The 11,078-nt window shown below is 61.3% G+C and overlaps 2 protein-coding genes across 10 annotated transcripts in view; one reads left to right on the plus strand and one right to left on the minus strand.

The window, feature by feature from the left end:
- Positions 1-2,381, plus strand: part of STIM1 (stromal interaction molecule 1) — a 35,922-nt gene extending 33,541 nt beyond the window's left edge. For 8 of the 9 annotated variants that reach the window (XM_072327074.1, XM_072327077.1, XM_072327079.1 and 5 more), the window contains one exon: positions 705-2,381. In XM_072327074.1, coding sequence (XP_072183175.1) covers positions 705-1,224 — 520 coding nt within the window. In that variant the 3' untranslated portion in view covers positions 1,225-2,381. The remainder of the gene's footprint in view (positions 1-704) is intronic. The other variant, XM_072327083.1, reaches the window with a different exon arrangement.
- Positions 2,382-2,834: 453 nt separating this feature from the next.
- LOC140257989 (sodium-dependent proline transporter-like) lies at positions 2,835-9,260 on the minus strand. The gene is made up of 15 exons (XM_072347851.1): positions 9,195-9,260; positions 7,749-7,947; positions 6,915-7,046; positions 6,673-6,821; positions 5,993-6,042; positions 5,757-5,895; positions 5,553-5,687; positions 5,322-5,425; positions 5,070-5,194; positions 4,868-4,980; positions 4,364-4,498; positions 4,162-4,261; positions 3,778-3,896; positions 3,496-3,669; positions 2,835-2,969 (listed from the first exon to the last, which is right to left on the minus strand). The coding sequence occupies exons 1-15, from the start codon at positions 9,258-9,260 to the stop codon at positions 2,835-2,837; spliced, it is 1,875 nt and encodes a 624-aa protein (XP_072203952.1).
- Between the last annotated feature and the right edge of the window lie 1,818 nt (positions 9,261-11,078).

Consider the following 11,078-nt stretch of genomic DNA (forward strand, 5'->3'; position numbering starts at 1 on the left):
ATCCCTGGGTACCAGCAGGGCTCCATCCCCGGGTACCAGCAGGGCTCCATCCCCGGGTACCAGCAGGGTCCCATCCCTGGGTACCAGCAGGGCTCCATCCCCGGGTACCAGCAGGGCTCCATCCCCGGGTACCAGCAGGGCTCCATCCCTGGGTACCAGCAGGGCTCCATCCCTGGGTACCAGCAGGGCTCCATCCCTGGGTACCAGCAGGGTCCCTTCCCCAGGTACCAGCAGGGCTCCATCCCCGGGTACCAGCAGGGCTCCATCCCCGGGTACCAGCAGGGCCCCATCCCTGGGTACCAGCAGGGCTCCATCCCTGGGTACCAGCAGGGCTCCATCCCTGGGTACCAGCAGGGTCCCATCCCCGGGTACCAGCAGGGTCCCATCCCTGGGTACCAGCAGGGCTCCATCCCCGGGTACCAGCAGGGTCCCATCCCTGGGTACCAGCAGGGTCCCATCCCCGGGTACCAGCAGGGTCCCATCCCCGGGTACCAGCAGGGCTCCATCCCCGGGTACCAGCAGGGTCCCATCCCCGGGTACCAGCAGGGCTCCATCCCTGGGTACCAGCAGGGTCCCATCCCGAGTACCCGCAGTGCCCGCGGGGCTGTGCAGGAGGTCGGAGCTGGGGGGGAGATGTGGCCGCAGCTCCCATCGCTCCTCGGCACTGCTAACTGTCTGTCCATCTGTCCGTCCGCCCCATGCAGAGACCTGACGCGCTGCGACTCCGAGTCGTCCATCCCGCACCTGAGCGAGCCCCAGCGCCTGCCCAGCGCCGCTCCCAAGCTGTTGGCCGCCCGGCCCGCTCTGCTAACCCGCTCCATCGAGGATGCCGGCCCCGGGCACACCCCAAACGGAGGCAGCCGACACGCGGAGCCCCCCGGCCCGGAGCGGCCGTCCGAGAGCCCCATGGTGATGAAGAAGATGATGATGGTGAACCACGGCATGGAGAAGTCCTCCAGCCTGGGGGAGATCGGCCACCCGGCGGCCTCCAGGCACAGCCACTCGGATTCCTCGCGGTCGCACAGCCCCAGCTCCACCGACCCCGACACCCCGTCCCCCATCTCTGACTGCCGGCCCAACAGCTCCAAGAGCACCCGCATCCCGCAGCTGGCTGCCAAGAAGAGCGCAGGGGATGAGGACGGCAGCCTGACGGGCGACGAGGTCGACCCGGGCCAGAGCAAGAAAAAATTCCCCCTAAAGATCTTCAAGAAGCCCAGGAAATAGAGGGGGAGGGCGGAGGAACCCCACGGAGCGACCCGCTGGCACCGGGGGAGCGCGGCCGGCCCCGGGCGTTGGGAGCCGCGTCCCCGCGGTGGGAGAAGCTATTTAAACTTATTTATTGGCCGGGCCGGGAAGCCAGAAGGCATCCGCTCCCCTTGAAGGCGACAGCCGCCCTGTCTCACCCCCCTCCCCACCTCCACCCCTCCTTTCCCCGTCGCTGTAGTCCCCAGCTTTGCTGTGCATGGCTTCCAGTTATCCGCCTCCGCTCGGCCGCACGGCATTTGGGTTTTGGTTTCAATGCGGTTGTATTTTTAGTTCTATTTTTTTTTTTTTACCTTTTTTTCGGTTCTTCTGCCTCTGCCCCACATTCGGGGCGCTGGGGGTTGGGGGGTTGGGGGGACGGATGCCCTCCTGGCTCCCAGTGGGCAGAGCACGCTGAGCCCCCCCCCTATGGCGCTGTGCTGCCCCGCAGCGTTATCCCGCTGCCCACTGGGGTCACCATGGATGGGGCTGGGGCACAGCAACCCCCACTGCACCCAGCTCCGTGTGTCTGCCCGGAGAGGACCAGGTTGGGCTCAGCTTCAGGGCTGGGGGCAGCGCAGATGGATGGCCGCACTGTGGGGTGGGCTGTGTGCCCTACAAGTGTGGGTGGATGGGCTGAGCGGAGGCCCAGTGGGTCTGATGGAGACACGGTCCGGCTCTGCTCGGGGCTGAGCTCTACCCTGGCAGCCACTGCCCTGCCCGGCCCCGGGGCCGACCCAGACCCACTGAGTGCAGAAATGAGGGGAGGGCCGGGTGGGGGGCAGCCTTTGGGGCCTTGCTTTGTGCCAGAGTAACATATCCACAGACATCGGCAATACGGGAAGGGCTGTAAAGGTGTTTTTCGTTTGGTAGGTGGTAGTTCGCCAATGACACCGATGCTTTGAAACAAGTGAACCGTTTCCTCTCAATGACTTTTTAAGTGCCTGCAGTGCCCAATGCTGCACTCCGGGCGCTGCTCCCGGAGGGGGGGAGGGAAGGGTGAGGAGGGGGGTGGGGGGATTGGAGATCCACGGAGCGGAGCCGGCGGTGACGCCTCTGCCAACTCGGTTTCTTTTTGTTTTATTTTTGGGGTCATTTCATAAAACTTTTCAATCCAATAAAGCATGTAGTCTATTTTAGCAGCAGGCGCCAGCTGTGCTCTATTCCTGCCCCATAGAGGTGGTGTGGGGATCCCGGCTGGGAGGGTCGGGGCAGGAGGGAGAGTGGGGAAAGCTGCAGTGCGAGGCTGGGTGTCCATAGGAAGGATGGATGGACACCAGCTGCAGGCTGAGGACATCACACAGGGACAGCCAGGCAGCCTTCAAGGGAGGCTCTGCCACATGGGCTCATCCCCACCTGCCCCATCCAGCAGCGTGTGGGGATGATGAGCTGCAGAACAGCCCATTGCAGAGCAGTGTGCTGAAGCTCCAGGCTCAGCCTGGGCCATCCAGCTCCATGCTCAGGATGTTCACAGAGCTACATGGAGGCTACCCAGCCTCACTGGGTGCATACAGCTGCCCCAGAGCACTCGGAGGGGACCATACCCATGCTGGGGTCAGCGGCCGCCATCCAGCACCGCGGGCTGCCCTGGCTCAGCTCTCGCTGTGCGGCGGTGCGCTGAAGTCGCTGTCGCTCAGGGTGATGCTGAAGGGCAAATCCACCACGGCCTCGGTGCTGGCAGTGGGCGGCCCCCAGGAGCAGAGGGGCTGCATGGCTTTATGGAGGCGCTGCGGGTGCACAAGGGTGGGTGGGTGGGTGGGTGCTGAGGGGCGGTTCGGCCCCCACACTGCATCCAGACCTCGTGGCTTCAGCCCCTTTTGTCTCTTGGTGAGGGGAGAGCATCACCACCAGTCTGTTACAGCCCTCTCTGTTCCAGCAGTGGGGCAGCCCCTGCTCTACTCCCATCCCTGTTCCCACTGTTCCCCATCCCAATCCCATCCCCACGTCTGCATCCCTGTCCTTGTCCCCACCCCAATCCCCATCCCCATCTCAATCCCATCCCTATTCCCATCCCATCCCCATCCCATCCCACCTCCTTCCATCCCCATCCCCATCCCATCCCATCCCATCCCATCCCATCCCATCCCATCCCACCTCCTTCCATCCCTATCCCCATCCCCATCCCCATCCCCAACCCAGATCCCGATCCCCATCCCCATCTCAACCCCATCCCTATCCCACCCTCAGCCCATCCCCTCTTCCACCCCATCCCCATCTCACCCCATCCTCCCCCCCTGCCCAATTCACACTCACATCACTCAGTGTCCCAGTCTGGTGGCAGAGGGCCACGATGGCACCGATGGGGACCTGCAGACAGCTGAGGACGCCCATGCAGACCCCCAGGCTGGTGCCCCATGCTGGGAACTCGTAGCTGCCGTAGTGCAGAGGAACGCTGTACATCTCCAGGAACGTGTAGATGAGTGTGAACTGTGAGGGTGGAGCGGGCAGCAGTGTGATGATGGACCCCATAGGGACCCCAAGGCCACCCGGGCTGCCCCCCGACCAAGAGGAGCTCAGGCAATGCCCGGCACTTACCAGCAGCAGGCAGGGGGTGAGGAAGACCCAGCACACCTTGAAGCAGCCCAGCACACGGCTGTACCATGGTGGGCAACGGCAGATCATGGTCACGATGTCCTGGCAGAACCGCCCAACGCCTGCGGGACATGGGGGGTCACAGCCAGCCCCCACCCCAGCAGGGCTCTGTGCCGGGCACCCACAGCCTCTGTGCCCCCCCAGGACATCAGGATGGTGCTGGGTGCTGAGCGGCCCCACATGTGGGTGGGCAGTGCTGAAATCACTTCCCAGGGTGCAGGGAACCTCCCAGCTCCACAGAGCCCCCAGCTCTGCTCCACGGAACCCCCCAGCTCTGCTCCTTGGAGCCCCCAGCTTCACTCCCTGCAGCCCCCCGGCTCCATTTACCGTAGCAGCAGGTGATGCCGACACACATAAGGAGGGTGATGATGATCAGCCCGAAGCTGGTGCTGTAGGTGTCAATGAGGGTGAACCAGAAGATGCCACCCTATGAGTGGGCAGGGTGTGGGGTCAGCACGTGGGGTCCATGCAGGGTGCAGGCACAGCCTTCTGTGCCCCCAGGATGTTGTCCAGCATGGGCCCCACTCACCTGGGTGACGAGGAGGAGCCCCAGGAGGTAGAAGGAGAAGCAGAGCACACCCAGGAGTGTCGTCTTCCTCTTCTGCTCCCGCAGGGCTGGGAACTCATCCATGATGGCGGTGGTGATGGCCTCGATGTTCCCAAACTGAGGGACAGGGATGTCATTGGGGGGAGGGGTGTCAGGAACCCCACCTCCACCAGGACGGTCCCCACAGCATCCTTGTCCCCATGGCACTGAGCACACCGTGCCCAGAGTCAGTGGGAGGTGGCTGCATCCCGACCCCACAACCCTGGGTGCATCCCCAGTGGGGGCACATGGCTGCCTCACCTCCCTGGGTGGACCCCAACCGTGGAGATGTGGCTGAATCCCACCCCAGCAACAGCCCAAAACTCAGAGCCCCCCAGCCCCACATTCAGTGCACATTTTGCCTCCTGCATGCCAAGGTCTGGGTGTACCTGGCACCTCAAGGCCAGGCACAGGGCAGGACATGGGGCTTCCCAGTGTGACAATCACCAAAGTGTCCACTCCCAGCATGAAGAGCATCAGGAAGAAGAGGATGGACCAGAACGGGGAACCAGGCAGCAAGGAGAGAGCCTCAGGGTACGCCACGAACGCCAGCCCTGGGCCTGCGGAATGGGGACATCAGGATGAGGGAGAACACCGTGGAGCTGACCTGCGCGCCCTCACACAGCACCCCGTGTCTCCAAACCCATACCAGAATCAGCGACGCTGCCCACGGGGACGCCCTTCTTCAAGGCCATGTGTCCCAGCACCGAGAAGATGGCGAAGCCAGCAAAGAAACTGGTGCAGCAGTTCCCGATGGCGATGACCAGGGTGTCCCTGCCAGGGAGAGCATCACTTACCCCACATCCATGGGAAGGATGGAGTGGGGCACCCCGATGGGGCCACGCATCCCTATGGACTGCACAGCCCCATTGCTGCCCCCCAGCACCCATCTCCAGCTCACCGGACAACGTTGTTGTCAAACTTGTTGTAGGAGGCCATGGAGAGCAGCCCCCCAAAGCCAATGCCCAGCGAGTAGAAGATCTGCGAGGCCGCATCGCTCCACACCTGGGGGCATGAGGCCATGGGGGGCTGTAGGGTCCATGGGGGGCTGTATGGTCCCACCCACCCCCCCACAGCCCCCATCCGGGGCTGCCCATGGGTCTCACAGTGCCCGGCCCTGGCGTGGCGTTACCTGCGCGCTCATCAGCTTGCTCCAATCCGAGGAGAGGTAGAAGCGGATGCCATCGAGGGAGCCGGGCAGTGTGGCCCCACGGATGATGAGGACGAAGAGGATCAGGTAGGGGAACGTGGCCGTGATGTACACAACCTGCACAGGGCACAGCTCAGCCACACTCTGTTGGTGCAGCACCCCCAGCCATGCCCCCACTCTGCTCACCTTGCCTGAGCTGCGGATGCCCCCTAGCATGCAGAGGAAGACCAGGAGCCAGGCTGCCAGCAGACACAGCGCAAGCAGCCACTGCACAGGGCCGGGGTCACCAAGGCCAGAGCTGTGTGTCACCCCCAGCACCTGCTCGCTGAGGGGTGGGGGTCAGTGGGACAGGGATTGCGAACCCCAGAGCCCCCACACTGTGGGACCGGGGGGATGGAGCCAGCTTGCTTCCACCAACTTACTTCCAGAAAGCCTCACTGGCACTGGCGTGGGTGGCACTCCCCGATGCATTCTGCAAGATACCATCATCATCATCATCATCACCATCATCACCATCATCATTACCATCATCATCACCGTCATCATCATCATCACCATCATCATCATCACCGCCACCATAATCATCACCATCATCACCATCATCATCACCATCATCATCTTCACCACCGCCACCATCATCATCATCAACATCACCACCGCCACCATCATCATCACCATCATCATCATCATCACCACCATCATCAACATCACCATCATCATCATCATCACCACCATCATCAACATCACCATCATCACCATCATCATCTTCATCACCACCACCACCACCATCATCATCATCACCACCACCACCATCATCACCACCCCTCCCACCACCATCACCATCATCATCACCACCATCATCATCACCACCACCATCATCACCACCCCTCCCACCATCACCACCACCATCATCATCACCACCATCCTCACCATCATCATCCACATCATCATCATCATCACCATCATCATCACCCCCTCCAGCTCTCCCTGGCCCCAACCCCAGCCTGATCTGCTGCCCCCTCCCCAGCTGCAGGTAAAGCCTGACCCTGATTGGATCCAGATCCCCGTATCCCCTGCCCCATCCCTGCTCAGGGCTGCTGACCTGGCAGAGCTCTGCGTTCCGGGGGGCATCGCAGGACCAGGGCAGGGGGCTGCGGAAGGACGAGCCCAGGTAGTAGAACACCCAAGCGATGATGACGTTGTAGTAGATGGACACCAGGGAGGACACGACCAGCATGCCCACACCAACACCTGCACCGGGGACAGGGGCTGCTCCGTGACTGCCTCAGAGGGGCTGGGAGCTGAGAGGGGCATGGGGAGAGGTGCCCCTGGCGCTGGGTCTACCTTGCAGGATGGGGCAGCACTTCCAGACGGTGATGGGCCCTGCGGCCCCGTACTGCCCCAGGCTCAGCTCCATCAGGAAGAGAGGCAGCCCCACCAGGAGCAGCATGAGGAAGTAGGGGATGAGGAAGACGCCTGGGAGGAGGAGAGGAGCAGTGGGTCAGGGGGTGGCCAGAGGACACACCAGGTCCTGCAACAACCCAGGAGATGGGCACAGGGCAGGGAAAGCCCCCAGGCTGCCCAGAGAGCTGTGAGCACCCATCCCCAGCAGTTACTGCACAAGGCCATGGGTGGGGTTTGGGGCCCCGGGTCTATGGGAGATGTTCCTGCCCATGCAGGGGCAGGTGGTATTCAAGGTCCTTTCCCACACAGACCAGGAGCCCTGTTGGTGTGAAGCCCAAAGGGCAATGAGGGCTCCTGCTGCCCATGTAGTGGTATGTAGTGCCATGTAGTGCCATGTAGTGCCCAAGTAGTGCACCACTACTTCCCCACTGCACCGCACAGAGCACAGCATGCTGGTAGTGGAGACACTGGGGATGGATGCAGGGATGGACACCCCACACCCATGCCCTGAAGCAGAGCAGCACCCACAGCCCTGCCCTGGGGCCAAATTCCTCAGTGAACTCAAGGTGCAAAGCTCAACCCAGGCGCATCCACTCAGCTGCAGTACTAGGCACATCCCCATTCCTGCATGGCACCATGGAACCAACCTGGGCACCCTGAGCCTTGCAGTGGGGTTAAAGCAGTGGGGCCAGAGGGCAGCACGGGACCCTGAGCTCCATAGCACTGCCTGAGCCCACTGAGCACACTGAGCCCCAGTGCTGGGGCAGCACCCACCTCCTCCATTGCGGTAGCACAGGTAGGGGAAGCGCCAGACGTTGCCCAGCCCCACGCAGTAGCCCAGGCAGGAGAGCAGGAAGGTGTGCCGTCCAGCCCACGTGTCACGGGGTGGGCTGGGGGCTGGGTTCCTCACTGGGGCTGGGGGCTCTGCCCAAGGCTGGGGGGTGATGGGACCCTGTGTCTCAAAGATGTTCACCTGCAGAGGGAGCAAAGAATTGGGAACGCGTGACCAAGGTGACACCAGAGCAGAGGAGGATGGGGAGGATGGGGTGAGGAAGAAGCATCGAGGTGCACACAGTGCCAAGATAAGGGTTCAAGGCTGTGTGCATGGGCTGCTCCGTGCTCAGCTCACATGCATGCAGGACTTGGGATGAGCAGGACAAGGGCTGGGGCTCCTTGGTCTGCATCACTCCTCCCTAACAACGTGATGGGCCATAGGGAAAGTGATCTGCATCCAGCTGCACGGAAAGCACTCCTTCAGCCCTGCAGTCACTGCAGAAAATCCAGCACGGGCCTCCCTTTGGGCAGCAGAGCAGCCGTGAGCAGCTGTGTTTGTGGCATCACGCAGTGCTGCAGGGTGATGCTGTGGGGTGCCCCAGGATGTGGGCATTTGGGGTGCTCAGAGTCCCTGCACGCGCTCCTGGCTGCTCTGGTGCAAAGTTCATGGGCACTTCCCCTCAGTGCCAGCACCAGTGTGGGGCTGTGCCCTACAACGGAGCCGCCCCTGTGCCCATGGGATAACAGAGTGCTGCACTGACTGTCTGGGGTGACACAAACAAACTGCAGATTGCAGGAACTGTGCCACCGGGACAAGGCCACAGGGAGGGCTTTGCCCTTTGCCTGGTGCTGCGTCAGAGCCGTCCGGGAAGCACAGCATGGGGATACCCCGTGTGATTACAGGAGCCAGCCCAAGCATGGAACCCAGGGGCTGTCTGAGCCCAGGGCGCTGCTCCTGCACTTTGCACACCCACCCAACGTACCCACATCCCAGCCGTGGGGTCACGGCATGACCACAGCCATTGAGTGAAGGCAGCAGGGAAAGCAGTGGGGGCACTTCAGCCCTCTGCAGGCATTCAGGCCCCTGCTGTGCATCAGCTCCTCTGTGCTCAGAGCTGGGCACAGCAGGCACAGCCTGCCTGGGGAGCCCTGCCCTGCACCCAGCACAACACCCAGCATTAAGCATTCTCTGCAGCTGTGCCCCATGGGGCTGGGGGCACTGCCTGATGTGCCCCAAAGGCTTCCCACCACTGCAGTGCCCGAGGGACAACATGCTGCAGAACCCCCGTGCAATCTGAGCGTCCCCAGCCCTGCTCCCAGCAGAACGCACTGGGGGGCACCCAGCCGCCATGGGGCTGAGGAGAGGGAAACCTGCACCCAGTGGGACCCCAGCGCTGGGAATAGGGTCAGGACAAGGCAAGGATGTCCCCAGGGCCCCCGTCCTACCGTGGGCTCCATTGGTGCGGCGGGGGCCGGGAGCCCCGTTGTGTGGAGGTGCCCGCTGTGTGGCATTTCCTTCTGCAGGGTGTGCTCACCTGTGCCAGGTGCAGCTCCGCCCCATCTCGCTGTGCACCCAGGTCCTGCTGGTGTTTCTCCTATAGCACCCCATTCCAGCACGGAGCCAGCTGCTCTCAGCATCTCTACCTGCAATCCAGGGACACCGGGTTAGATCTGGCTCTGCCTCGCTTTGGCCACATCCGTGGAGCTCCATCTGGGGCTGTTTCTGACCCCTGAGCAGAGCAGGTCCCTCAGAACATGGAAATACCTCTTGAGCCAGGACTATCCTCACCACCACCATGAAGGGAGAAAGGAGAATCACCTCCAATACAAATCTGGCTCTTTCCATCCAAGGGCACCTGTGTGGGATGGGAATGGGACTTGAGCTGCCCAGCATCCACTAAGCTGGTGACCCTGAACAACCCCAGAACAACCAAGGAGTGGAGGAATCGAATTTCCCATCCTATTTTCTGCTCATAGAGCAGATCCCATAAGAAACCCCACGAGAGATAAGATGCTCACGACTTCCCCTGTAGCCCAGAGGCATTCAGACCCCTTGGTCCAGGGAGGGCTCCGCATTAGGACAACACGGCATAGGTCAGCTCTGGGGTGGGGTAGGATGCAAATCCCTGCATCTCCCTCCTGGTCCATCATCGTTGGCTGCAGAGTGTGCCAGGCTCCCAGCTGCTTTCACACCAGCTCAGAGCAGGTGGGCAGGAGGCGGATGGCTGGACTTGACGATCTTAATTGTCCTTTCCAACTTTAATGGCTGGATGATTCTATGAGGTGGGATAAAGGTCTGTGGCCTTTAACCGCAGCAGAATCAGAGCTGTTGTTTCACGGCTTCACACTGCGGGACTTGGAGGTGAAACAACCTCGGTTCAGCTTTGGGTCCTTCCCGTCCCAGCTGGGTACCATTCAGTCACACAGCCAAGGCAGCTCTGCTCAAACAACCCCTGCCATGTAAACCTACAGCAACAGGAACCGGTGAGCACAGAAGCTCCATTCCAACCACAGCTGCCTCAGGGTTGGGTGGAGGTACAGAGCCGTGCAGCCTCAGGAAGTCTGCTTTTCGTCGTTACATTTCCTTCCAAATTTGCCTCTTGGGCGTTGATCGTGGTTGCTCTGATCTCACCACAGCCAGCGCTGGAGGGGAGGAGGCCGATGTTCCTCTGCAAGCAGTTTAACCTGTGACGCACAGTCACATCCTCAGAGCACCAAACAACTGCTCCACCTGCTATTGTTTTGCAAAGGAGAGCAGATAAAATTGCAAAGCACCTGAGGGCAAAGATCCGTGCTCAAAGCACAGCACAGGTTTCAATGAATCAAGCCGCCGTGGTGTTTTTTCCTTCCGCAGCCCTTTTTCCAACCACGCGGAGAAACAAACAACCCCCAGTTTATTTCCATTTCCTGATCAGTTCCAGATATTCCTGTGTCAGAAATAAGAGCTCTCTGGGTGTCCAGCCTTGGTGCACGGTGCTCCCAGGTTGGCTGGAGGATGCATGGTGGGATGGATTGGAGCTGGGCATCTTGGAGGGCTTTTCCAACCTTCTTGATTCCATGACTATGAAGTGGGGCTACATCTGTCTGGTGGGTGGTTGTTAGGGGCTCCCCTCTCGGCTCAGTCCTGTTCAACATCTTCATCAGTGACCTGGATGCAGGAGTTTAATGCATCCTCAGCAGGTTTGGTAATGAACATGGAACTGCCATACAGCACAGGGGCAGCAGTCAGACACACAGCGCTGCCTCTCCCAAGGTCTGAAGGGTGGCCACAGCCTCCTGAGACCCCAAAGGGCCTCCTCAGACCCTAAAGGCCTCCTGAGACCCCAAAGG

This window comes from Excalfactoria chinensis, chromosome 1, assembly GCF_039878825.1.
Source record: "Excalfactoria chinensis isolate bCotChi1 chromosome 1, bCotChi1.hap2, whole genome shotgun sequence".
NCBI lineage: Eukaryota > Metazoa > Chordata > Aves > Galliformes > Phasianidae > Excalfactoria > Excalfactoria chinensis.

Excerpts from the sequence above, each read along its gene's own strand:
- LOC140257989 (XM_072347851.1), bottom strand. The coding sequence starts at position 9,260 with ATGCCACACAGCGGGCACCTCCACACAACGGGGCTCCCGGCCCCCGCC. Across the intron at positions 5,426-5,552 it reads GCAAGCTGATGAGCGCGCAG|GTGTGGAGCGATGCGGCCTC; the intron begins GTAACGCCACGC and ends TCATGCCCCCAG. Across the intron at positions 2,970-3,495 it reads AGACTGGGACACTGAGTGAT|CGCCTCCATAAAGCCATGCA; the intron begins GTGAGTGTGAAT and ends GTGCACCCGCAG.